The sequence below is a fragment of the Chlorocebus sabaeus genome, chromosome 11, assembly GCF_047675955.1.
Source record: "Chlorocebus sabaeus isolate Y175 chromosome 11, mChlSab1.0.hap1, whole genome shotgun sequence".
Lineage (NCBI taxonomy): Eukaryota > Metazoa > Chordata > Mammalia > Primates > Cercopithecidae > Chlorocebus > Chlorocebus sabaeus.
The window spans coordinates 3,802,407-3,828,837 of NC_132914.1; the positions used below are offsets into that span (position 1 = coordinate 3,802,407).

The 26,431-nt window shown below is 45.4% G+C and overlaps 1 protein-coding gene across 1 annotated transcript in view; it reads left to right on the forward strand.

Annotated features, from left to right (window-relative positions):
* The window catches only part of PRMT8 (protein arginine methyltransferase 8), a 99,573-nt gene that overhangs the window by 18,624 nt on the left and 54,518 nt on the right, over positions 1–26,431 (forward strand). Inside the window, exon 2 of the mRNA XM_007967259.3 lies at positions 23,953–24,138. Coding sequence (XP_007965450.1) covers positions 23,953–24,138 — 186 coding nt within the window. The remainder of the gene's footprint in view (positions 1–23,952; positions 24,139–26,431) is intronic.

Genomic DNA, 26,431 nt, shown 5'->3' on the forward strand with positions numbered 1-26,431 from the left:
GTCACTGTGCTTCTCTGCTGTTTTCTTTGCCTGTCCCCTCTCAGTGATTTGTTAAGGGGTTCATTCATCCATTCATTCATTTGTTCATTTACTCATGCACTGCATTCAACAAATATGTAATGAACATTCACCCGGTGTAAGAGACAGTTCTAGAAACTGGGATTATAGTACTGAGGAGCCTGATGCTGCCAGCATTTACAGAGCTTTCATTTTATGGGGGAAACAGACAATAAGCAAATATATGAAATGGTGTCAGGTGCTGAAGAGAGTTCTGAAGGAAACTAAAGCAAGTAAGAAAATAGAATGTGATAGAGGGGGCGGTGTTGGCAGAGAGGGTAGTCTGGAGAGGGCATTCCTGAAAGGTGACATTTGAATAAAGACTTGAGTGAGGTTAAAGGAAATAATGTATACCGTGGTCCATTTCCAAGACAAAAGGCCTTGATTTGGCCTAGGTAAGCAAACCACAGAAGAAAGAGGATATACTAGGCTCCCCCCCCCCTCCCCCCGCTTCGATAGCCGATGCTTGTTTGCTGGCCTACCCCTCCCCACCTTCCCCCTCGCCCCTCTATTGCCCTCACCCAAACCAAAAAAATTTTGTCTAAAATAAAAATTTACCAGTCTGCAAAACAGCTCACTTCTGTCTGTTCTTATCAGCCTGCCCAGCTACTTAGGTCATAAGTCAAATCCTTTAAGAGCCCCTGAGCTAACTAGGATTGCAATGCATTGTGGGCTGCTGCAACGAAATGCAGCAAGACAACCTAAACAACAACAACAAAACAAAACAAAACAAAACAACACCTAAAGCCCCTACCCAACAATCGATAGGCATCATCCGGGAAGATTGTAACCCCATAGTACTCAGCCTCTGAGGACCTGTGCACTAGGGAATCAATTGCTTGTTGAAACTGTTCTGGGTGTGCCTGCTCATCAGACACTTGATCTTGTAAAATTGTCATTAAAAGTCTCACTTTCGCTGTTCTCCGGGTCTCTGAGTCCATTCTTTGGGTTTGGATAGGTGAGTTTGTTTCTCACAACCTGGCGGCCCGTACAGGGATCTCTGTGCCCACATGGAGTGAGTCTCTGGCCAAGAGGGGAGACACATCCCACGTGATTTACATGGCCCACTCTGTCCAGGTGTGCTGGTTCCCTGCAGAAGCCATAGACAAACCCAACACTGTTATTCAGGAGACAGCGAAGGTGGCACAGGGAGAAAAGCAGGCACTGTGGCAACCAGGTAGCCTCATGCATGAGCTAAGGTAGGAAAATTGAACTATAAGTACTGCCTTGGTGGTTGGGCATCATTGGAGGTCTTGGGGGTGCAAGAAACCTCCAGTAAGGGGGGTTGAGTACACAGGGCTGTGCAAGAAACCTCCATTTAGGGAGGCTGAGTACACAGGGAAAAGCTCAAACACAGAAACCAGCTGAAAATGAGAAATTGAAATTCTAGGCCTAGGGAACAAGGGAAAGAGGGAACTAAAAAACCCCTTCTAACATTCTCCCAGATAGTCTGCTGGGGAGAATGTTGCAGATTTAAAGGGATAATCCTCAAACCAGGGACAAGGAAAAGCAAAAAAATAAAGTATTGCTGTTTTATCTGGCTCAAAGAGCCTATTTGTCAGCCTTCAGTCTTTTGGCCTAAGTTCGACTCAGATAAGGATTGTGTGTGCCCAGCTTTAATTTTCTATGTGAATAATAAAATCCCATCCTCACAGGAGGAGATGGGCTATGCTCTTTGTTGGATTAGTGAACTAACCCCCATCTTTCCCCCTTAAAGAGAGAAAAAAAAGCATAGTAAAAGCCCTTGTCCTGTGAAAAGCCCTGGGATTCCCTAACACGCTTGCCCCCTCACCACACATCTCACAAAGTAGAGGACAGGGCGATCAGGGGGCAACAGGAAGGTCAGAGGGAGAGGAATCGGTGGGGGGGGGCATGAAGAAGCTAAACCCAATGCTCCCTTAAATCCTTATCTAAACTTGACGCAAGAATTGGAACAATGCAAGAAGGACATTAAGAATTTCCCTATTCCTTCTAAACAGCAGGCATCTAATGTGTGCCCTCTTAGAGAAGTCTGTATGGGACAGGGAAAAGTTAACTTTGTGAGTGTGCCTTTAACAAGTAGTAGGGTTAGGAATTAAAAAATAAATAAATAAATAAATAAAAGGCCACTCTTGGATAATCCCCTCAGTTTAACAAAGCAGCGAAATCAATTTTTAGAACCCAATTTTTATACTTGCACAAAGGTAATGTCAATTATGAATGTTTTGTTTGCTGGAGAAGAGAAGAGAGGGGAATAATGAAAAGGGCAGCCATAACCATTTGGGGAAAATGGCATCCTCCCAGGGAAGGAGTCCTGCCAGCTGAGCAGAAATTCCCAAATGCAAATCCCAGACGGGGTAACAACAACCTCAGAGATCGGGCCCACATGCAGGACCCTAGAAAACTAATAATAATTAAAGGCATTAAAGAGTCCTCTCCTAAAACACAGAATGTCTCAAAAACATTCAAACTCCAACGAGAAAAAGAGAAGACTCCCTCTGTGTTTCTGCAAAGGCTCGGGGATCAAATAAGAAAATATTCAGGATTAAATCCAGAAAACCCAGTAGGGCAAGGCCTTTTAAAGGCCTTGTGACTAAAAGCTGGCCTGATGTTACCGAGGAACTACAAAAAAATGAACAAATAAAGTTAAAAAGATTAAAAATTACTAAAGGAAGCTCAAAAGGTTTTTATAAGAAGAGAAAAAAAGAGTTTAGCTGCAGACCCTGAAGACAGAGGAGAGCCGGCCACACAGCTGTATGTGGAAGCTGGCTGTTAAAAAGCTGTTAATAAAAGTTACTGCTAAATCTTTGTCATTTTGGCAGAACTATTCATCTTTGCAGACGGACAGAGAGGAGCCAGGGCCCAGCATGGCTCAGCCCGTGGCCAGAGAAAGAGGAAAAAACTAAGCGTAAGGGAAAAAGGAAACAGGGAATGACAGAGAGAGATAGAAAAAGAAAATGAGCAAGATAGAGACTGGAAAAGACAGAGATCAAAGACAGAAGAGATCAAAGAGAGACACTGACGGTGAGAATGGGGAGAAAAATAATGCAAAAGGAAGAAAGAGTACGAGAGGAAGTGAGAGGATGCGAAGAGGTTGGCGGGGCTGGGGGAAGGTTCTAGAGGCTCAAGCAACAAGGAGGTGCTGGGAAAGGGTGCAGTGTGGCCACTGAGGAGGGACAGGGCCCGGGAACTGGGGGATGCAAGTGAGAAAGGGATGTGGAGGAGAGTTTAGGATCAGGCTGCTTGAGGAGTAGTGGGTTGCCTACGGCTGTTCGTCAGGAGCGGGTAGAAAGGACTCAGGATGTGGAAATGGATGAGATGACCATTAAGGTTTTGTTGTTTTACTGAGAAGCTGTGAGTCCACCAGGGGCAGCTGTCAGTAAGGCTGCAGACAGGCTTGGGGGCTACATAAGGAAGATCCAAATTAGGGTTGTAAACTCCAAGGACTATAGGGCCAGCAAATGGTGAGAAAGAGGGCTGCAGGGCTGGCTGGGGACTGACCAACTGAAGAGGGCACACCCTGTCACAGGGGCCATGGCTGCTCGGTTGCTCTTTCCATGCAGCCCTGTGTTGCCAAACTGTCAACAAAATTTGGCAAAAAATCTAATTTTTTATGCAAAATATAATTTTTAAATGCGGGTCATCAGTTCAAAAAACTTAAAAACCCAATACAGGCAAAAGAGGAGGCCACTTTGCAATCTCTGAAATAGAGAGAGCCCATGCTGGGGAAAATTCTGCCAAGACGCTTTGAGGTGGGCCAGGCTGGGCCAGGGGAGGATCCTTGCAGCTGAGGAGGAGGAAAAGCCACTGAGTCCCCTCCCAGAGTGGGGACAAACCGGAGACCCTTTGCAGTTGCTGGGTCACCAGAAGGGGGAACGTAAAACATAAACAGTGCATCTCTTGGCCTGCCAGGAAAACCAACGGTGCCTTTGAAGCAAAGAATGAGGAAGGGAGAGCGAAGCCAGGGATGCCTTTGCTGATGAGACTGCCCATCAGGGAAGGAGCCACAGGCTGACAGCTCTTCAAACCAGCAGCTCTTGGCCCAAAGCCAGACCTAGCAGGACCCAGCCAAAGGCACCCTGGGAGCCCAGCTGGTCAGTCCCTTGCCTCCCCACGTTTCCCAGTGTGCCCTGGGAAGGTGCCTAACCTAACTCCAGCCAGTTTCTTATAAAAAGGAGAGGAGAATAAAAAGGCATCAAACTGTAACTGTTTAAATATCATAAAATATCAAACTAAAGTTAAACCAAACCTTAAAAAACTCGACTACATAACGGAATAAGGCCATTTGTAAACGGGTCATCTCAAGTAATAGATGGTAAAAAACACAACAGCTATGCTGTCATCAGTGAAAACAAACAATCCTTATGTAAAAAAGGTAAATTACTCAGTAACTGGTCAGCCCAAATCTGTAAATTATATGCTCTTAGCCAGGCCCTGAAGCTCCTATAAGGCCACAATAACACTATATATATAAATCCCAAATATGACTGTGGAGTAGTACACACCTTTGGAAAAATTTGAACAAAGCAAGGCCTAATAAATAGCAGGGGGAAAAGATTGGTATATGGGAAACTGGTCAAACAAGTTCTAGAAAGCCTCCCGCTCCCAGCAAAGATAGCCATAGTTCATGTAAACGGCCATCAAAAAGGAAACACTATAAAAGCTGTAGGGAACAGGCTTGCAGATAAAGTTGCTAAGCAAGCCTTCCTGGAGGAAGAAGTTAAACTGTTTAGCCTAACCCCAGATATCCCTAAGGTGGTGTTAAAACCCCAATTTTCTAAAGAGGAAAAGGAAAAGCTGGGCAAAATAGGCGCCACTCAAACTGAGGATGGGATGTGGGTGCTCCCTGATGGGACAGAACTAGTAAGCAAACCCATAGTAAGAGAACGAACATCCACACTGCATAAGGGAAGTCACTGGGGTCTCCAGGACATGTGTGATGCAATACTCAAGAATTACGGCTGGGCCAGGCATGGTGACTCATGCTTGTAATCCCAGCACTTTGGGAGGCTGAGGCAGGCAGATCACTTGAGGTCAGGAGTTCAAGATTTGAGGTCAGGAATTCAAGACCAGCCTGACCAACGTGGTGAAACCCCGTCTCTACTAAAAATAGAAAAAATTAGCCAGGCGTGGTGGCGGGTACCTGTAATCCCAGCTACTCAGGAGGCTGAGGCACGAGAATCACTTGAACCCGGGAGGTGGAGGTTGCAGTCAGCTGAGATCGCACCACTGCACTCCAGCCTGGGCAACAAGAGTGAAACTCCGTCTCAAAAAAACAAAAACAAGAATTGTGGGGGTAGAGGAATTTATACCCTTGCTAAACGAGTGTGTGAAAATTGTGTAACCTGTCAAAAAAATAAACAAAAAGGTAGTTAGAAAACAAACTACCGGAGAAAGACCTCCTGAGTTAAGGCCATTTCAAATCGTTCAAGTTAATTTTACAAAAATGCTCAAAATAGGGAGACTAAAGTATCTACTGGTAATGTTGGGCAACCTCTTCAGCTGGATGGCCTTCCCCCTCCCAACTGCCACCGCCCTGAATGTGGTCAAAATAGTCTTAAAACAAATTATAACTAAATTTGGCCTGGTAGAAAATATTAATTCAAACAATGGGAGCGACTTTACCTCCAGGGTACTAAGGGAAATTATGGAAAGTTTACACATTAAATGGGATTACCACACCCCTCGGCATCCCCCTTCCTCTGAAAAAGTACAAAGAATAAATCAAACTCTCAAAAAGCGTATTTTACTCAACTAATCTTAGAAACTGAAATGCCTTAGACCAAATGTCTCCCAATAACACTCCTTGGGATTAAGACAGCCCTCCCCAAAAACTTGAAATTGTCCCCTTACAAGTTGTTATATGGACTCCCGTAGTTACGTAGGTCTACTAACTTTCCTATTATAAAACCCAAAAACCAATTTTAAAAAATGATATACTGGCCACATCCTCTACCCTGTCATTCCTTAAGTTAAAAGGACTTCTAACTCAAACACTGCCTCTTAAGTTCAGGGTTCACCACTTCCAGGCTGGCAGCTCAGTGCTAATTACAACTTAAAAAGAAAACAAGCTCCAGCCGGCGCGGTGGCTCATGTCTGTAATCCCAGCTCTTCGGGAGGCAGAGGCAGGTGGATCACAAGGTCAGGAGCTCGAGACCAGCCTGGCCAAGATGGTGAAACCCTGTTTCTACTGAAAATACAAAAATTAGCCAGGCGTGGTGGTGGGTGCCTGTCATCCCAGCAACTCAGGAGGCTGAGGCAGAGAATTGCTGGAACCTGGGAGGCGGAGCTTGCAGTGAGCAGAGATTGCGCCTCTGCACTCCAGCCTGGGCTACAGAGTGAGACTCGGTTTCGGAAAAAAAAGACAAGCTCCAGCCAAACTGGGAAGGTCTCCATCAAGTGCTCCTAACCACCAGAACACCGTGCAAAGAGCTAAACAAGGGTAAATACATTACACTCGGGTCAAAAAACTGGAACAAACAAACAAACAAACAAACAAAACGAAAGAAAGGGAAAAGGGTAAGTGGGAAGTGTACACATCACCTAAGAAACCCTTAAAGCTGACTCTAAGGAAAACCTAAAAGGAAGCTATAAGCAGGCTCCATCATTGGGGATGGATGTGGTTAGAGTTCATTCCACTACCAGGGGTAAGGGAGTTCACAATTATTAAATGGAGCCCGATAGAAAAAGAAATATCCAATCAAACTAATAGCATAATTAGAACCTCCACCCCCCAAAACCATAAAGTTCAATGCCTGCCAAGTCTTACGTTGTGAAAACTTAGAAAACCAAAGGCAGCTGTCACAAGCAAACAAATATCTATGTCCTAACACAGGTCGCTATTGGGAAAAGCCCTGTGCTAGCTGAAATGAAGTCTGGTAAACCACCCAATTTCAAGGCTGGGTGAGTCACTCTTCCAAAAACTAACCCTTAAAAAATAAAATACATTTGTATAAGGGCCCTACACCACCTAACTGTAAAAATTTAGAATGCAATCCTATATTAATTACCATAAACAACCCAGCTACTCTAAAACAGGAACCTTGGAGGTATGGATTAGAAATAAATCCCTTCCTCAGGAAGGCATCCTGTAGGACAGTTAGCTTTTAGGCAAGTCACCAACTCCCCTGCAAGCCCACCCAGGATTACTATAACTCCCCATTCCACTAGTTCCTTTAACCCACCGGACAGTAACCCTAAGAGGGTAAAAATAATTAAAATAACTAACTTAAGGCAAATTTTAAGTTAAGACTGAATATGGGGGTGTAAATGCTTGGGTTAAATGGGTCAAATTTTCAATACTAGCTCTTAATAAGAGCAATTGTTACGCATGGTCTGCTGGGCGGCCTCAGGCACAGGGTAGTTCTGCTTCCCCTAAAATGGAATGCCAATCCCAAAGGAATGCATTGCATGTTGGCTCCATATTAAAACAGAAATGCATGGGAAATAAGACTTACAAATGTCTATCATTGCTCTTTCCAGCCTTTGCAGGTCAAATTCTAGAGTAATCCCCTCGTTCTCCACAGGGAATACAAACCGCTCCTCCTGCCTCTCTAGGCAAGGACAAAGTTCAATAAGCCAATGAGAAAACTTCCAACTTGTACACACATCCTAGACGTTACTGATGAGTCAAACAAAGGCAACTACTTGGCTCTTCATATACCCTGGGTTAATGTCTGGTGGTGCTGTGAGAAGAGAAATGTCTGTAACCTGTTACTGTCCAATTGGACTGGAACTTGTGCCTTAGTTGAATTGGCCATTCCATTCACCTTGGCATTCCATAAAATCCCCAAGAATCCACATGGCCACCAGAGTTGGAAAAATCTAACAAATTCTTTTAATCCCAACATTTATATTAACTCAATAGGAGTTCCTAAAGGAGTACCTAATAAATTTAAAAACCAAATGATACAAAAATAAATGTGGAAATGGAAACAATAGCAGTAAAAAGAAAAAGAAGAGGGAATTAAAGGAAATAATGTATACAGTGGTCCGTTTCCAAGACAAAGTACCTTAAATTGGCTTAGGTCAACAAACTACAGAAGAAACAGTATATACTAGGCGCCTGCTTCGATAGCCTATGCTTGCCTGTCGGCCTCCCCACCTTCCCCCTCTTCCCCGCCCCTTATTTGCCCTCACTGGAACCAAAGAAGTTTAGTCTAAGATGAGTTTACTAGCCTACAAAATAGCTTATTTTGTCTGTTCTTACCAGCCTGCCCAGCTACTTAGGTCATAAATCAAATCCTTGAAGAGCCCCTGAGCTAACTAGGGTTGCAATGCATTGTGGGCTGCAACAAAATGCAGCAAGACAACCCTAAAACAAAACAAAACAAAACAAAGCAAACAAAAAAACACCTAAAGCCCCTACCCAACAATCAATAGGTGACATCCGGGAAAATTGTGACCCCATGTATTCAGTCTATAAGGAAACGGGGGAGAGACCTGCACACCACGGAATAAATTGCTTGTTAAAACTGTGCTGGGTGTGCCTGCCTATTGAACACCCAGTCTTGCAAAACCATCATTAAAAGTGTTTATATGACAAGTAAATGCTTAAAAGTCTTTGATTTGAGAGTTTGGGAAGTGATAGAAAGGGAAATGCTGTGTCTAGATTTCGTAGGCCTTAAGTCTAAGGATTGCTGATTTCAGTGGTTTAAAACCACCAAAATAAATGAATTTGTCTATTTCTCCTTGTGATTCTCTCAGATTTTTTCTCCAGTTGTTTTATTTTGATAAAACACACATAACATAAAATGTCCATCTTAACCATTTTTAGATACACAATTCAGTGGTGTTAAGTGCATTCACATTGCAGTGCAACCATCACCACCACCCATCTCTAGAACTCTTTTCATCTTGCAAAACTGAAATTCTATCCATTAAACACAACCAATCCCCATTCCCTCTTCCTCCCAGTCCCTGGCAACTACTGTTCTGCTTTCTGTCTGTATGATTCTGACTATGCTACCTTTTATAGGTAAAGTATTACAGTCTTTGTCTTTTCATGTCTGGCTTATTTCACTTAGCATATGTCCTCAAGGCTCATTCATTTGTAGCATATGTCAGATTTTTCTTCCTTTTTACGAAAGAATAATATTAAAGTGTGTGTATATACCATGTTTTATCTATTCACCTATCAATGGACACTTGGTTTGCTTTCACGTTTTAGCTATTGTGAAAAATGCTACTGTGAATGTGGGTGTACAAACATCTCTTTAAGAATGTGCTTTCAATTATTTTGAGTATATATCTAGACATGGAATTACGGGATCACATGGTAATACTATCCTTAATTTTTTGAGGAACTATTATACTGTTTTCCACAGCAGCTGTGCCATTTTACATTCTCACCAACAGTACACAAGAGTTCCAATTTCTCCACTGTCTTACAAACACTTGTTATTGTCTTTCTTTTAAAAAATATACATTAACCACCTTCTGGGTGTGAAGTGGTATCTCATTGAAGTTTGGATTTGCATTTCCCTAATTATTTGTTTTATCAGTTTTTGTTTCATATATTTTGCAGCTCTTTCATTAGATGAATAAACACAATGTGAAACATAACAATTGGAATTGTTATGTCCTCTTGATTGACTCGTTTATCATTATGAAATGATCTTTTTCCTAGTAATATTATTTGTTCTGAAATATACATTGTTTGATGTTAATATAGCTATTCTAGCTTTCCTTTCATCAGAATTAACATGGTATATATCTTTTATCATCTTTTTACTTTTAAGCTTTTATTATGTTAAAGTAAGTTTTAAATAGAGTGGCATATGGCTGTTTGTAAAATCTAAAGTGATAACCTCTAACCCCTGCCTTTTAATTGAAGTGTATAGACCATTTACATTTAATGTAATTATTGATGCAGTTGGGTTCAAATCTACCATCTTGCTCTTTGTTTCTCTATTACTTATCTGTTCTTTGTTATGCCTATCTTCTTTTTCTGCATTTTGGGGGCAATCTATAACCTTTTGCACTTTTACAAAGTGGCCATGTTAGGGCTTATGGTATGTGTATTGAACTTACCATTATCATCTACCTTCAAGTAATATTACAGCACCTTCTATATAGTAATCCCTCTTAGCTGCAGGGGATACAATCCAAGACCTCTAGTGGATCCCTGAAATCAGAGATAGCACTGAACCAGATAGGTACTTTTTTTTTTTTTTATCTGATAACCAAGACAGCTAAGCTATTAAGTGGCTAATGGGCGGGTAGTATATACAACATGAATATGCTGGACAAAGGGATGATTCATTTCCTCAGTAGGTGGAAAGTGAGATGATGCAAGATTTCATCTTATTACTCAGAATAGTGTGTAATTTAAAACTTATGAATTGTTTATTTCTGGAATTTTCCATTTAATATTTTCAGACCATGGTTGATATCTGATAACTGAAACCATGGAAAGCAAAGCCATAGATAAAGGGAGACTACTGTATAGAAACTTTCAATGTTATATCCCCATTCCTCCCCCTTTAGCTTTTGTGCCATTACTGTCATTGATTTTATTCCTACATATTTATAATTCTTACAAGATTTTTAAAAAATTTAAACAGTTAATGATCTTCTAAAAGGATTTAAATAATAAGGAAAAAGCCTTCAATATTTACACATATAGTTACCATTTCCAGAGCACTTCATTCTTAGTGCATACCCAGATTTCCACGTGGTGTTGTTTTCCTTCCGTAGTATGTTCCTGTGAATGATAAAATCTTTCAGTTTTTGTATGTCTCTAAAATACTTTACTTTGCTTTCACTTCTGAAAGATATTTTCACTGCGTATAGAATTCTAAGTTGACAGTTTTTTCTTTTATCTTTTTGGTCCTTTGAAGATGTTGCTACCTTGTCTTCTAGCTTGTGTTGTTTCTTATGGGAAGCTGACTGTCATTCTTATCTTAGTTCCTTTGTAAAATATCTTCCCCATCCCCCTCTACCCCTGCCACTTCTAAGATTTTCCATTTATCAGTGCTTTAGACCAATTTGATTATGTACCTTGGTATAGTATTTTTACTCCCTCCGTAGCAGGACGAGCGGCAGACAAAACTCCTCAGACACCGAGTTAAAGAAGAAAGGGGTTTATTTGGCTGGGGGCATCGGCGAGACTCCTGTCTCAAGAGCCGAGCTCCCTTAGTGAGCAATTCCTGTCCCTCTTAAGGGCTCACAACTCTAAGGGGGTGCATGTGAGAGGGTTGTGATTGATTGAGCAAGCAGGGGGTATGTGACTGGGGGCTGCATGCACCAGTAATTAGATTGGAAACAAGATAGGGATTTTCACAGTGCATTTCTATACAATGTCTGTAATCTATAGATAATAGAACCAATTAGGTCAGGGGTCAGTCTTTAACTACCAGGCCCAGGGTGTGGCGCTGGGCTGTCTGCCTGTGGATTTCATTTCTGACTTTTACTTTTTACTTCTTCTTTCTTTGGAGGCAGAAATTGGGCATAAGACAATATGAGGGGTGGTCTCCTCCCTTACCTCATGCTTCTTCTTGTGTTCAGGGTTTGTTGGGATTTTCAGATCTGTAGGTTTATTATTTTCATCAATTTGGAAGATGAAACTCTAAAGCCATATTTCTTTAAATATTTTTGTGTCTCCTCTTCCCTCAGATAGTACAATTACATGCATATTAGGCTATTTGAAGTTGTCCCTCAGCTCAATGATATTCTGTTTAACTTTTGTTCAGTATTTTTTCTCTGTGTGTTTTTTGGATGATCTTTATTGCCTTGTGTCAAGTTCACTAATATTTTCTTCTGTAATATCTAATCTGCTATTAACCTCATTCAGTGTGTTTCCTTTTTGTTTCATATAGTTTTTATCTCTAGAAGTTCAATTTGGGTCATTTAAATATCTTCCATATCTCTACTTAACATGCTCAATCTTTCCTCCAGTTTCCTGGATACATAAAATACAGTTATAATAAGTACTTTAATGTCTTTATATACTAATTTCATCATTTGTATCATTTCTGGGTTCAGTTTTGTATGATTGATTTTTTTTTTCTTCTTTATAGGTAGTATTTTCTTGCTTCTTTGCAAGCCTAGTAATTTTTGACTAGATGCCAGACATTTTAAATTTTACCTCATTGGGTGATGGATATTTTTAGATATTTTATGCTTCTAAGCTTTGTTTTGAGATGCAGTTAATTTAGACAGTTCAATCCTTTTAGATCTTGCTTTTAAGCTTTGGTGGGATTAGAGCTTATCTTTGGAGCTAATTTTCCACTATTGAGGAGAACAACAACAAAATACCTCTTCTGAGTATTCATGAATTATGAAGTTTTTACTCTGGCTGGGGAGGACAAGAACTATTTCTGATTCTGTGAGTCCCACAGAGAAGTCCCTCTGTCTTTTCAGTAGTTCTTTTCCCAGGCTCTGGTAGTTTTTTGACATCCATAGTTTGATCAGTCTCAGCTGAAGACTTGCAGGGAACTCTTTACAGATCTCTGAAGGCTCTTCTCTGTATAGTATTTTAATCTACAAAACTCTGCATTGCAAACTTTATCTGTCTTGCTGTTTGCAGATTCCCACCTTCAACTGAGAGAGATTACTGGTTCTGCCTGGGTTCGTATTCTCTGTACGGAAGCCTGGATAATCCTTCTAAGCTGTAAGCTGGGGTAATCTTAGGGTTTACCTCATCTATTTGTTATCTCTCAGGGATCATGGTTTTCTGTTGCCTGATGTTCAGTATCTCAAAACCTATTGTTTCTTATCTTTTATCTGGCTTTTTAACTCATTGTTGGATTGCTTGGGAGTGCTTTAAAAAATCCAGTTTCTTGGGATCTGTATTGGCTAATATGAGGCCACCTTTGGAGCAGACCTGCATATTACCCAGTGGCTGACTTTATTCCCTCTCTAGCTGGAATGCCAATATTTGCAGCGAGTATGTACATTGGAATTTCTGGTTAAAGTAGTCAATCACTTCTTCTAAAAATATGAGTGGAAATATATTTATTTGGAGTAGATGGGTTTGCTAGAATTAGGTGGAAGGTGTCTAGAAAGAGTCTGCGGAAACCAGGTGAGAATCTAGATTAAGTTGCCATGGCTGTGATGTTGGCCAGCAACTTGTGATTTTCTTTCTGTCTTATAACACGATTTTATAGTTGATTTTTCTCCACCATCAGCTCAATGGCCAGATCATGAGGCCTGAGACTCTGTGAGGAGTCAGCTCCTGGCTCCTCACCAGTTGTTCTATATGGGCTGAATCGGTCAGTCAGCTTCTCTGAACCGTGGCGTCATTACCTTCAGAGAGCACTTGTACTACACTGGTGCAAAGAGATGGTTGGAAAATGTCTAACAAATATACCTAGATCTGTATTTGAAGCCACTGGTAGTGTGTGGGATTGTGGGTGCTTAATAATTGCATTCTATGTTTGCAAGATATTTTCTTCTCCTAGAAATCTCCTTATTTCCCAGGAGAAAAGACACTTCTTGGTAAAGACATTTTGAGTACCATTGAACCCTCCAAAGAGTATTGAGTATTATTGGGATTCTGAAGATTATTCTTCCCAATTTTGTCTTTCTTCCTGCCACCTCTCTGCCCTCTCAAGGGAAGTGAATGTTCTCTGCTCATATGGTGTGAAAGGGCCTCCTTCACTCGACTTCCATAATAAATGTACGAAGGGCAACATGGACCCAGTTGAAGTGTAAGGGTGCCATTATCACATCTTTATTATCTAGCTTTATACTAAGTATTAAGTGAGAAGCGCAGACATACAAAATCTGGGTACTAGTCTTAAGGAATTCACTTCTTGTTGTAGAAGTAACACCTACAATTGTGAGGTAATCTTCAGGAGACAATCTGCCAACAAAATAAATGGGAACATAGCCCATAGTTTCAGATAAGCAGATGCCATAGGAGGTCAAAATAGGAGCAGGAGAGACCCAAGCATCAGGGGCTGGAGAAAATGACTGATTTTCCAGGATGGCTACCTTCCTAAAGATAACAATCCCATAATGCCCAGAAAGCTCAGAAGAGAAAGGGCAGAACCAAAGGCTTGAGAGTGCGCAATGTGTAAGGACAGGGGCCAGGGCCGAGCAGCCAACAGAACATGGCTCTACGGGCAGCCAAAGCCACCGTGTCCTATGCCAGGAAAGGGCCCAGAGAGCATCTAAAGATAGCACCCTGGCATAGAATCAGACCGGCGAGAGCGGGAAGCCTCGTACTCCTGTACCACACGCTAGAATTTCCTCTGAATATTTACACACTCAGCGTCTTCCAGTCATCACCAAAGCCCCACAAAACAGGCGGGTCAGAAAATCTTTGCCATTTGTAGAAGAGGAAACTGAGGATAGGGAAGGCTCAATGGCTTTTGCACAGTGACATGAACAGGGAAGGAGAGAAGTAAGTCCAGAACCCACCGGTGCTGTCTCTGGCTGTGTGCCTATGAAGTGGGTACAGGAAAAACTCCTCTGAGGACTCCTTCCTGGGGTGAAGAGAGTCATGAGCGTAGCACAGGTCCCACAGGGATGATTTGATCCAAATCTGGGACAGAAACTGTAGGCTAACTGCAGGCAAGGTGAGGGTAAGAGAGGACACTGGCTGTGTCTTTCTGCACATCTGCCTGGAAAAGAGAGTGGAGAGGGAAGCCAGGGCTCCGTAACTGTCTTCAAGTCAAAGGAGGGGCGGAGGCTCCCTTGTCTTGGGGAGGGAAGAGGGAGGAAGAGGAGGGGAATGCACAGGGAAGTCTGCTTTTAAGCCCATTAAAGAGGAAGAGCCAAGCATCCAATTAACCTGACATCTCTTGCAGCCAAAATATCTGAGGATACAAGAAGTGAATTTAATATGTGGAGGCTTGGGAGGCAAGTGACTAATAGTGGAAAACAGCCCTAGTTTATTTAAAAAATAGGTCAGGCCCAACAAATCCAATAGATACCCTCTCAGCACTTATAGATCCCGGAGACAGAGGGAGTGCTGTGTGGGTGCAATGCCATTTTGATTTGAAGCAGACATTGCTGTTGTACCACAAAGAGACAACCAGGGCTGGCAGGAGGCGCCCGTGCACAGTGTGCAGCTGCTGAAGGCGGCCTTCACGTGGAGCCTCTCAGTGACCCTGGTCAGGACTGCGAGTCCCTACCAGTGACTGGCCCAAGGTCACAAAGCCTGAAGGTGGCAGTACCCACACCCAATCCCAGTCCCTCTACTGTTAGAGCTAAAGTGCTCTCTGTGGCCTTGGGTGCCTGTCTTCCAGATGTCCTTGGCCCAGCTCTGGGAATCTCGGTTGGCTCTGAAGCAGTACCAGGCTGCCATCTCAGAGCTACGACAGAGCTCAGGGCTTCAGAGAGAAAGAGAGAACGCCTGAAGCTGTCCTCAGCACTGTCAGGACAGGGTTCCTAGGCACCAGCTGGAGAGCTTGTTAACATGCACAGCATTGGGTCTCAGCCCCACCCTGATTTCATTGGTCTGCAGTGGACTGGAGATCCACCAGCAATGGCCAACATGGATATAAAACAGAAATACTGTTTGAAATCGGAGCCCAGCTTGTTTCTCTCAGAACGTTAATTTCTAGAGATGTTTATAGATCTCAGAAAAAAGTGTGTCACAGCCATAAATGATAGTAGTAGATGTCCTAATTCCTTTTAGAAGATGTAAGTTATATAATATTTATATAATATATTTAATATGTATACTATAATAAAATCATTTGTTTTAGCATTGTAAAGGCTTAAAAGTATTGCAATTAAGAACTCTCTTTATGTAATCCCAGTGCTTTGGGAGGCCAAGGCAGGTGGATCACCTGAGGTCAGGAGTTTGAGACCTGCCTGACCAACATGGTGAAACCCCGTCTCTACTAAAAATACAAAACAATTAGCTGGATGTGGTGGCGGGCACCTGTAGTCCTAGCTACTTGGGAGGCTGAGGCAGGAGAATGGCATGAACTCGAGAAGTGGAGCTTGCAGTGAGCCGAGATCACACCACTGCACTCCAGCCTGGGCGACAGAGTGAGACTCCGTCTAAAAAAAAAAAAGAGCTCTCTCTTTAGCTTATCTGCCCAAGCCTACTTGCCATGGAACCCTTTGCTAGGAGTACCAATTCTGTGGCATACAGTGTGGGAAAGTGCTACTCTAGACCAGTGGTTTTCAAGCTTTATGGTGTATCAGAATCACCTGCTGGGTCCCATCCCAAAATTTCTGATTCATGGGTTTCTGTCCTGCGAGGTCTGGGAATTTGCATTTCTTACAAGCCCCCTGGTGATGCTGGTGGTCTGGAGACCACACTTCAAGAACCACTGCCCTAGACACCTCCGTAAGCCCTGGCTCAGCTGAGGGTCCTGGGAGGCCTCCCAGAGTGGGAGGGTGGAGACTGAGAGCAGTGGGCAGCAGGAGCTAAGAGAAAGGGTTGACAGCCTTGAGGGGGCTTGACTTTAAGGTAAGAAAACCCTGTGTGAGGATGAGCTCTGCCAAGATCCCAGAGTTAGAGTCAGAGATACTATAAAACAGGGCGTTCCAAATAGGGGACAGCCGACGCTCTGTGACAGGCATCAGTGGCTTGCCCCCAACATCCAGGCCTGGCAAAGGCAGATCTGGAGAGTGTCGGTGCCCAAGAAGCCAAGTCTCGTGAAGGGCATGAGGCAGACTACTGAAGAATAAACCGGAGCCAGCCGGGGAGACTGGAAGTCCACATGCAGAAGACAACACCATCTCACAGGACTGGCAACACCTAGACCAAGTCTGTCCAACCTGCAGCCTGCACACGGCCCAGGATGGCTTTGAACATGGCTCAACACAAACTCACAAACTTTCTTAAAATATTATGAGATTTTGTTTTGATCTTTATTTTTTAGTTCATCAGCAATTGTTAGTGTATTTTATGGGTGGCCCGAGACAATTCTTCTTCTTCCAGGGTGGTCCAGGGAAGCCTGGACAACCCTGACCCTCCTCCCCTTTGCCCCCAGACTCTGGGCTTCCAGCCCCTAGGGTAAGAAGCAGCAAGCTAGAGCTACCTACCCTAGCACAGCGCACCCCGCTGAGGGGGCTGACTTCATCTTCCAGCCCTGACCATAAGACACAGGGGTCCAGGAGAGTAGAGAGAAGGGGGACGTAGGGCCATCCTGGCCAAAGGCAGACAATAAAGCTGTACTTTTGCTTTCTTAGGCGATAGGAGAGGTCCCAATGCCCAGCAGAGTCCTTGCTTGTCTTGCTGCTGCCCGATATTTCACATAAGAATGTTCTTTTTTTTCTGCAAACCTCTGGCCCCTATCTAAAGGCAGGCAGATGGTGCTAGAAGAGCTAACCCTTTGTGTGATTATCCTCCACAGGAGCCACAGCTTAGATCACAGCCTGGTGAGTAAACACAGGTTGAAGAGAGGTGTGGTGAGTACCTAAAGGCGACACTGGGCCGAGGGGCTGGTGCGAAGATGGGCAAGGAGGGAAGAAGGTGAAGGCGATGGGCAAAAGAGTGGGGTGAGGCCCAGGCTGGAAGCCTCCTCCGGCCACCCCTACTGTGTCCCCTCCCACTGCGATCCTCTTTCTTCCCTCCATGGGCCCTCCAGGCCAGGCAGGTGGCTGCTGAGGACAGACGACTCAGGTTAGAAAAAGCTCTCTTGACATTTGGAGAACAGAGCAGGATCTGGCTCCTCTAGTGGAGCCGCTTGTTCTCAGGAAAATCATTTTAAAGCTTGGGCTGGTGCCAGCAGGAGCCATTTATAGCCCAAAGGGCTTAGGTTCGCTTTGGCTGCCTGGTGCAGAGAGCGCTGGCTTCCCTCTGCCCTCTGCAGGCTGCCTCCTTGCTTTAGATGTCCAGCACCTTCACTCTCCTTCCTTAAAGCTTCTTTCTCCTCTCCTCCACTACCTCTTTCCTATTCTCTTGGAGGTTCCAGTTCCAGATCCACCTCTGGACCTAGATTCCCCTAGGTGAGCCTAAACAAATTCCTTTCCTTCTGTGGGCCTCAGTCTCTCCATCTGCACCCTGACACCTATTGTCTGCTCTCTTTAAACTCTGTCACCTTGCAGAGGTGCCTGCCTGTGCCTACCTCCACAGAAGTGCTCTCGTCTGTCTAGTTATTGCCTGTTGACTGTCTTTCTGCCCTCAAGACTGGGCTTTCTGCCTGGGCCAGCTGTGTCACCTTTTTCTGAGCACAGGGCCTGGCTCCCAGCAGTAGCTCAGTTAAGCTTGGTTGGGCTGAACTGAGCTAACCATGGCATCAGTTTCAAGAGCACAGGTTTTGGCATAAAACAGATACTGGTTGACATCTTGGCTGTGCTGCTTGCTATCTCTGGGCCCTGGCAAATGACTGGACGTTGTGAGCTTTAGTTTCCTTATCTGTAAATGTCAGTTACTACGAGGATTTCATGAGATGGTGTCTATCTGTGAAGTGCTTGGAGCAGTGCCTGGGGTGCAGTGGGCCCTTAGTCAATGTTAGGTCTCATCACCATCATCACCATCTGCCATCTACCTGCATTTTCAAGGGATGTGGGTTAGGTCAAACACACTCCCCCGAATCCCCACCCCTGCTTGTGGAAATCCGACCCACCCTTCAAGGACCAGCTCACAAGCTCACATGCCCGTTCGTCAGGAAGCCAGGTTCCTCCTGTCTCCAGCTCTGCTGCTTCCACAACCTTCCATCTCTGCATTTAGCGGGGCCAGGGCCTGTTCACCCTAATAGAATGGGTAGACTAAGACGATCGCACTTTATTTATTAGGGAGAAAAGCTGCTGAAACTGCCCTGGGTAAGGCCGGTCCGGAGGTAGAACACTGTGTTGGAGGAGTCCTGATCAGCTGCTGGTGTGGAGAGTGGAAGGCAAATCACAAGTATTGACAGTGGAGGGTGATTCTCAGCATCTCAGGGAGGCAGACAACATCAGGAGACCTCCAGCAAGTAGCAGGGCCCTGGGCCTGGGCCCTTCGGTGGAAGTGGGGAAACAGCAAGGAAGGGTGCTTTCTCTGCCCTGGGGCCCAAGAACCTGGCAGGACAAGGCTGGAGGCAATGGTGCAGAAACAGGTACCAGAACCGACTCCAGGGCAGAGCAGGCAGGGCCAGACCTCCAGGGTGATGTGGGCACAGTCACCCTGGAGGTGACTGGGGGCACTGGAATGTCCAGTGGGGAGGCACTTGGGCACAGGGAGCAAATTGGAGCTGAGATAGCTGCAGCCATGGGCAGACCAAGGCACTGACGTTGAGAGTCCAGCTGCCCGTTCGAGTGTGATTCCAAATCCTTTTGCTGACTTCTCAGCCTATGTGTACAAGATTGGAGTTTGCAAGTTACCTTCACTCAGACGCTCTGCTTGCCCAGTGTGGCTTAGGGAGGAGTTGAGCCTTCTGACTTTACGGAAGAGACCACTGTCATCTCCCAAGACCCATCCCCTGTGCTCCTCGAGTCTCAAGAGCCTTCAGTTGCAGCTGAACAATCATCTGTATCTCTCAGAGATGCATCTGGATTCCTATAAGGGTTCCAATTTGCCTGCATGGGATCCATAGAATGCCCATATGTCTCTTGTTTCTTTCACAGGGCTGGCACAGTGCCCCGCTGTTGTAGAAGTCAGTAGGTAGTTGAATTTAAAAGCATCACCCCATGTAGCTGAATGGTCAGGGATCACAGGCCACGGCTGCTTCCCACCCACTCCCAGCCTTCAGGGAGATGGCACGCCTGTCAGTCAATGGGCAGAGTGCCAGGCTGTGGACCAGCGTCTGGGCCAGTCATTTATTTGTCCCCATGACCTGTGGCTATTGAAATGAATGCCCCCAAATCCATGCATCCTTTTGCCTCCTGCGCGGCACACGGCAGACGCTTCATAAGTTGGCTGTTGGGGAAAGTCTCAGGGAGCCCCATGGCAAAGGGAACCTTGGAATCAGAGTTGAATGACAGCTTATGGGTACTGGAGACCCCTGTGACCTTGACCGTGCACAATGCCCAAGCCAGCTAGGACTTTTTGCTCTCCTTAATTTATCTAAATGGAGTCAATACTGGGGTCAGCTTCACGCACAGAGCCTTCTTCAGCCCTAGCGGTGAGGTGATCTGCACAGCTTCTCGAGCAGTGTCCTCCCCGGTGGCTGAAGTTCGGAGGGCCCCAGCCAGGCTGGATGGAGGTTGACTTTGCTCCAGAGCCCTTGCCTGGACACTGGAGTGCGATGCTTGGGCCACACATCCTCAGAGGAAGGACATCCTGGAAGTGGCGGAGCAATTTGTCACGATCATATTTTTGTGTTATCAAACACTCTTCCCATAATACCTTTAATGGCTGCATAGTATTCCGTCGTGTGGCTACACCACAGGTTAGCGTTTCACTCTGTGGAACATTTAAGTTGACTCCTACCTTTTGTCACTGAGGACAGCACTGTCATGAAATTCTTAACAGGTACATCATCATGATTATCCATGATTGTCTCCTTAAGATAAAGTCCACGAAACTTTAATTGCTGGGTGAATGGGTTTGTGCTCTTTAACACTTTAAGTACATTTTACCACACGGCCTTTCTAAAAGTCTTGACCTATTTTCATTCCCGCTAGAAACGTGGGAAAGAACCAGTTTCTCTGCAGCTCTTACATATGCAGAGCTTTGGTAGTTCTGGTGGGAGAAGAGCTTACCTGGTATTTAAAAGCTGTAAGTTTTTTATTTTAATTTGAATTTACCTGATTTCGAGGGAGGTGAAACATTGTTCCTGCACATTAACTTGCCATTTGTATTTCACATGTACTTGCCTCATGTGAACAGACTCTCAAATCCTTTCCCCAATATTACATTGTGGGTGTTCATCTATTTTTGTATTGGCTTGTAAGAGCTCTCTACGTATGAAGGGCATTAACCTTTGTGTGCCATATATGTTAAAATGTACTTCTCGGTTTATCATTTGCCTTTTAATTTTGTTTATGGTATTTATTGTCTGGAACTGCATTAATGTCTTCTTGCTAGACATCTTTTCTTATATGACTCAACGACATTTCAAACTCTGCATATCCAAATTGAAATTCATTATTTCCCCCCACCCCAACCTGCTCTGCCTGCTGACTGGCTTATTTTTGTTAATGTCACCACCATTTCCCTAGTCACCCAGGCTTGAAATGTTGAAGTCATCTTTGATTCCAGCTCCTCTCTCTTCCCCTACATTTTGTCAGTTGCCAAAGCCTGTAAAGTCGATTTCTGCACTTTCTCTGTCAGGCAGCCCCTCGGACGCCCCAGTAGTTCAAGCTCTGGTTATGTCTTGACCGGACTTTGAAAATAGCCTCCAAAGTTCATACCTTGTTTCTCCTCCATTCTCTTATTTTCCTCGGCCCCTCCTGTGTGCTGCTTCCACATTTATCTTCCTAAAGAAGAGCCCAAACACAGAAGTCGCTGGTTCCCTGGTTACAAACTGGCAATAGCTCCCCGTTGTCTTTTGTATTTAATTACAACCTCTTAGCCTGGCCATAATTTCCTTTCAACTGAATCTCTCACTATCTCAGTCAAGCTGCTCCCAAACAAACTCACTGCTCTCCCGCCTCTGTTGCTCAAGCCGTCCCTTCCTCCACCTGCCAAAATCTGTTCAAAAAGCTCCCACCTCACCCCACCTCCTGCCATCCGAGGGCTTCCTGACTCTGCATTACAGTGAATTCTCTTTCCTGTGAACCTCCAGAACAATTTGCTTGAACTTCCCTGGTAGAACAAACCTTATTCCAGCATCTATCAGAGACAATAAGGGTCTTAGAATCTAGAAAACAGGGTCCTGGGAGGGCAGTTCCCATACATCTGTTTCTTCCACAGGACCTGCACGGTGCCTTGCTGTTACAGACTCTCAGTAGGCAGTTGTGGAATTAAAAGCATCACCCCATGTCGCTGAATGTTCAGGGATCACAGGCCACGGCTGCTTCCCACCCACTCCCAGCCTCCTGGGAGTCTTAGCCTGCGGAGTCTCAGGAAGTACATGGAAAAGGGAGCCTTGGAACCAGAGTGGAGTGACAGCTAAGGGGTGCGGGAGGCCCCTGTGACCTTGACCGTGCACAGTGCCCAGACCAGCTAGGACTTTTTCCTCTCCTTAGCATATTTAAATGGAGTCAATATTGGGGTCAGCTTCACGCCCAGAGCCTTCGTCGGCTTTAGAGGTGATTCTGCAGCCTGCACAGGAGTGTGCAATTGACACAGTCTATTTATAGCCTCTCAGAGACCGTGACCAACATCCCAAGCTAAGGGTGGGCACACCTGCTGCATTCTAATGAGGCAGCCCCACTCGCCTCTGCCAGCCCGCCCGGGATCTCACCGACCTGAAATCTGATGTTGCTAAACTGGGAAGTGTGTTTATTTCTCAAGGGCGGTAGCCTAGATACACTGGGAAAATGGGACCATCCCACTGCCCCCAGCTCACCCTCCTGCAGCCCTGGACACAGGACAGTCTGGGGGCTGTGCTGAATGATTCCACGGAGGGGATGAAATCACTTGACTTTTTTGATCTTGCTGTGTCCTAGGATCCCCCAGTTTCCCTTGCTAGAAAGGAGACAGTAAGTCTGAGCTGACCCAGCTCACAGACAAGAAAATCGAGACATAGAATAGGGACATGATTTATGTAATAATAATAAGTAGTTACTACGTGCCAGCCAGTTCTAAAGTCTTTTCATATATTAACTCCTCCAAACGTGTGGACACATTTTCCAGGTAGGTTTTATATGATTTGCGTTCTCTAGAGGAGGAAAAGCTGAGGCACAGTGATGACAAATGGTTGCCCAAGGCCACACAGCCAACAAGTGCTGGGTTTCAGAGTCAGGCAGTGGCTCCAGGGTTTATACTTTCAGCCACTTTGCTATCTGCCTCCTAGTACCTATTTTCAATGTTACTAGAGCCAGGATAGGACCCAGGAGCCCAGATTCCCAGTCCTAGAGGACTGACTACTAGATAATACTCCTTTTTTGATTTTTCTAATTCTGCCCAGCTTTGAGGCCTTCACTGTGCCTTGCACATCTGGCTCTTCTGCACTCCAGGCAGAGGAGGTCTCCTGGCCTAACTGCTTCTGTTGCAGCATTTGAGCTTCTGGGCTCCAATTGCTGTCTCTGGGCTCCAGAAGCTCTGTGGATCCCCATCTCCTTCTCCCTGCTCCCCCTAGCCTGTGGAGGACCAGGGAGCCGACAGTGATGGGCAGCAGCAGTGGGTATAGAGCTGGGCTGGGTCTCAGGATTGGGGCCCCCCGAAATAGCAATAATTGGTCATGTGGAGGCCATCAATGTGGGTATCCATAGTGCTGAATTCAGGGTAGAACTGTGAATCCGAAACTAGGGGGCAAGACAATAGGTAGGAGACACCAGAACCTAAGACATCTGCACTTTGGGAGCCATATCCTCTTGCAGCTTGATGCTGCCTGCTGAGTGAAGAGAAGCCCATGGGTTCACATTCCTGAGGATGCAGGTGGGACTTCGTTTCCTCTAACAAACTCTTACTATATGCCTGGCCCTTTTCTAAGCACTTTGAAATACAAACTTGTCTAATCCTCAGGACAACTCTAGGAGGCAGGGACTATTTTATTCCCATTTTAGAGACAAGGAAACTGAGGCACTGAGAAGAGCATAAGTTTGCCTAAAGTTGTATAGCTAGGAAATGGCAGAGCTGGGATTCAGCTCTGGAATCTACACTCTCAGGCACCATGCTGTGCTGTGCATTTCCCTTTATCGAATGTTTCCTATTTGCCTCCAAAGGAGTGTACTATTTTCCCCATTTCACAGATACGGAAACTGAGGCCTGCATTTGCTCAGGTCAAGTAGCTCATAAGAGCTGAAAGTGGGTGAAATCTGGATCTGCGTGGCTCCTCAGTGGCCTGCCAGCTCTGGGCAGATCACAGCCGTGAACCGAACAGCTGGGAGCTGGAAGGGCTCACCTGCCTGTCTTTCAGGAAGGGCTGCTGTGGCTGCTTGAGGCCGGGCTCAGGGACGGGGAAGGAAAGAGGACCACAAGCCCCAAGGGCAGGACCTCATTGTCTCTCCTAACACTAGACCCCCTTCTCTTCCCCTCAGGTGAACAGCCCCCCTTCCCAGCCCCCTCAGCCCGTCGTCCCTGCTAAGCCAGTGCAATGTGTCCATCATGTGTCCACTCAACCCAGTTGCCCGGGACGGGGCAAGATGTCCAAGCTGCTGAACCCAGAGGAGATGACCTCGAGAGATTATTACTTCGACTCCTACGCCCACTTTGGGATCCACGAGGTAAAGTGTTCCGAGTGGGTGGTTAATGGGGCGAGTTTGACTCTGCTGTTACATTGTTTTCAGAGGCAGCATAGTGCGTTCAACTCCTTACCATGGTAAAGTGAGTGCTCCCAGTGTCCCTGAGTCCTCTGACCCTTTCTCCAATCCGGAGGAGGCCGGGCCAGGCCTGGAGCAGGGGAGCAGGCGAAAGTGTGTGTCTGTATGCTCCACGGCCAGAGACAGCACATGAGGTGCTTACGGTCCATTTGTTTTACATTCCAGCTCCCGTGTCTCTCCCCAGCTGTAAACCCAGCTCATCCAGTGTGGGCTGGATAGCGCTGGTCTTTGGACCAGGAGCTCAAATGCTTGCAGTCAGAGTCCTGAGGCAGCAAGGACCTTTCAGAGGTCATGATGTGCATTCTTTAGACCAATGAGTACCTCCGGAGGAAGAGCTACGGGAAGCTTTCTTGGGATCTTGGCCCAGGTCTGACACCCTGATTGATTGTCTGGAAATTCTTATGTCTAAATACCAGTCTTATACCATAGCAGGGAAGACTAATGTTGCCTATGGAACAGAACAGAGCCTCCTAAGAAGACTATCCCGTCTATAGTGGGGGCCTAATGGTGCCCTTACTGTATATCTTTCATTGTAACCTCCAGCACTCTCTCCAGCCACCCCAAATAAACAAGCAGCATTTACTAAGTGCTCGCTAAGTGCCAGGCACAGTTCTAAGCACATTATACATATCATTTCATGTAAACTCTATGAAGAAAATATGTCCCTGATCCTCTTACAGTGTAAAAAAAACATTGAAAAAGGAACAAAAGTTTGCCTGCTATGCAAATCTGTTTTCAAAACAAGTCTTGAAGATCTTCCTTCCACGTACGCACCGCTGTAATCTCTTCCTATGTGGAAATGATGACCCTGCCATTGCCGGAAGGGTGTTGAGTAATAATAGCCAGCTCTTTTGTTTGTTTGTTTCGTTGTAGCGCTTACTACACGCTGGTGTTATTCCAAGCATTTCATATTATTGGTTCGTTTATTCTTCAGGTCAACCCTGTGAGGTTGGTGTTATTGCTTGTCCCCATTCTCCAGATGATTTAGGCCCTCAAGAATCAAATCAACCCTCATTCATCCCTGTTGTTGTTTTTTTCTTTTTCTTTTTCTTTTTTTTTTTTTTTGTGAAAGGCCACAGGCTAGTAGATGGTTGAGCTAGCAATCAAACCTTCACCTATTGCTTCTAACCATCATGCCACACAGCCCTTAAAACAAATTTCCTTTCTTTCCGTCTGGAAACCCTAAAAATTAAATTGCCATATTTGTTCCTGCTGGTTTTTCTGCAGCCCCACATGGAGGTAGAGGGTGGAAGGAGGCCCCTCAGTTACTTCTAGACTCAGGGGCTCAGCCTCATTTAATCCAGGGAGGCTCAAGGTTTGGGTCCCTGAGAACTGCTCACTATGTAAAACCCTTAAGCCTGGGCCTGCAGGGGAGGAGGACTGGGGCCCGTGTTCAGTCCAGAAGGTCCTGGCCTAGGAGGGCCTGGGCAGCGGAGCCTGCAGCTCTTGGGAGATAAAATGCCATCTCAGGGCCGATGGGTGAACTCTTATACCTTCCTTGACCCTGCTTTCCACTGGGGTAGGGATCCCCGGAGCCCTGTCCTTGGCCTGTGAGAGGCTCTGGGGGACAAAAGAGACTCTGCGAACGCCCCTTCCTCAAGACCTTGTCCCTACATGTTCTCCATGTGACAAGTTCTAACAAACCTGTGGCTCTGGGTACCCATTTCAGGACAGATTCTGGGGACAAGAGAGCAGTTCCAGGGACCCCAAAATGCCTCCTCTTGGGCCTGCCCAAAACTCACCCCATTAGAAACCAAACAACCATGAGGTGCACCTCAAGCCAGGTCTACAAGCCCCCCTCCCCACTCGGAGCCTCCATGATCGGCTTCTTGGACACCTCCCTCTGAATTGCTAGGTTTCTGCTGAGCCACGCCTTTGGCATTTAGAGTGTGCTCCGCTAGGCTATTACTGATCTCGATAATTCCTTTGGGACTTGGCGTCCCCAGCCTGTTACCTACAGCTTGGCACATTGTCTGGATAGCAAAGGCTTGTTGACATGTGTGCTAATCCAGCTAGTTCAGGCAATGCCCAGTCAGCAGCATGACCCAGCACCCAGGGGAGAGGACACCAAGTTTCACCAAATAAATACTAGACCAGGTTCCCTCAATGGTGTGTACTGATGGAAAAGTCAAGCTTTTATATACATGTTTGTACATGCATGTATATAAACATAGAGCAAGTTGAGCAGGGGACTTAG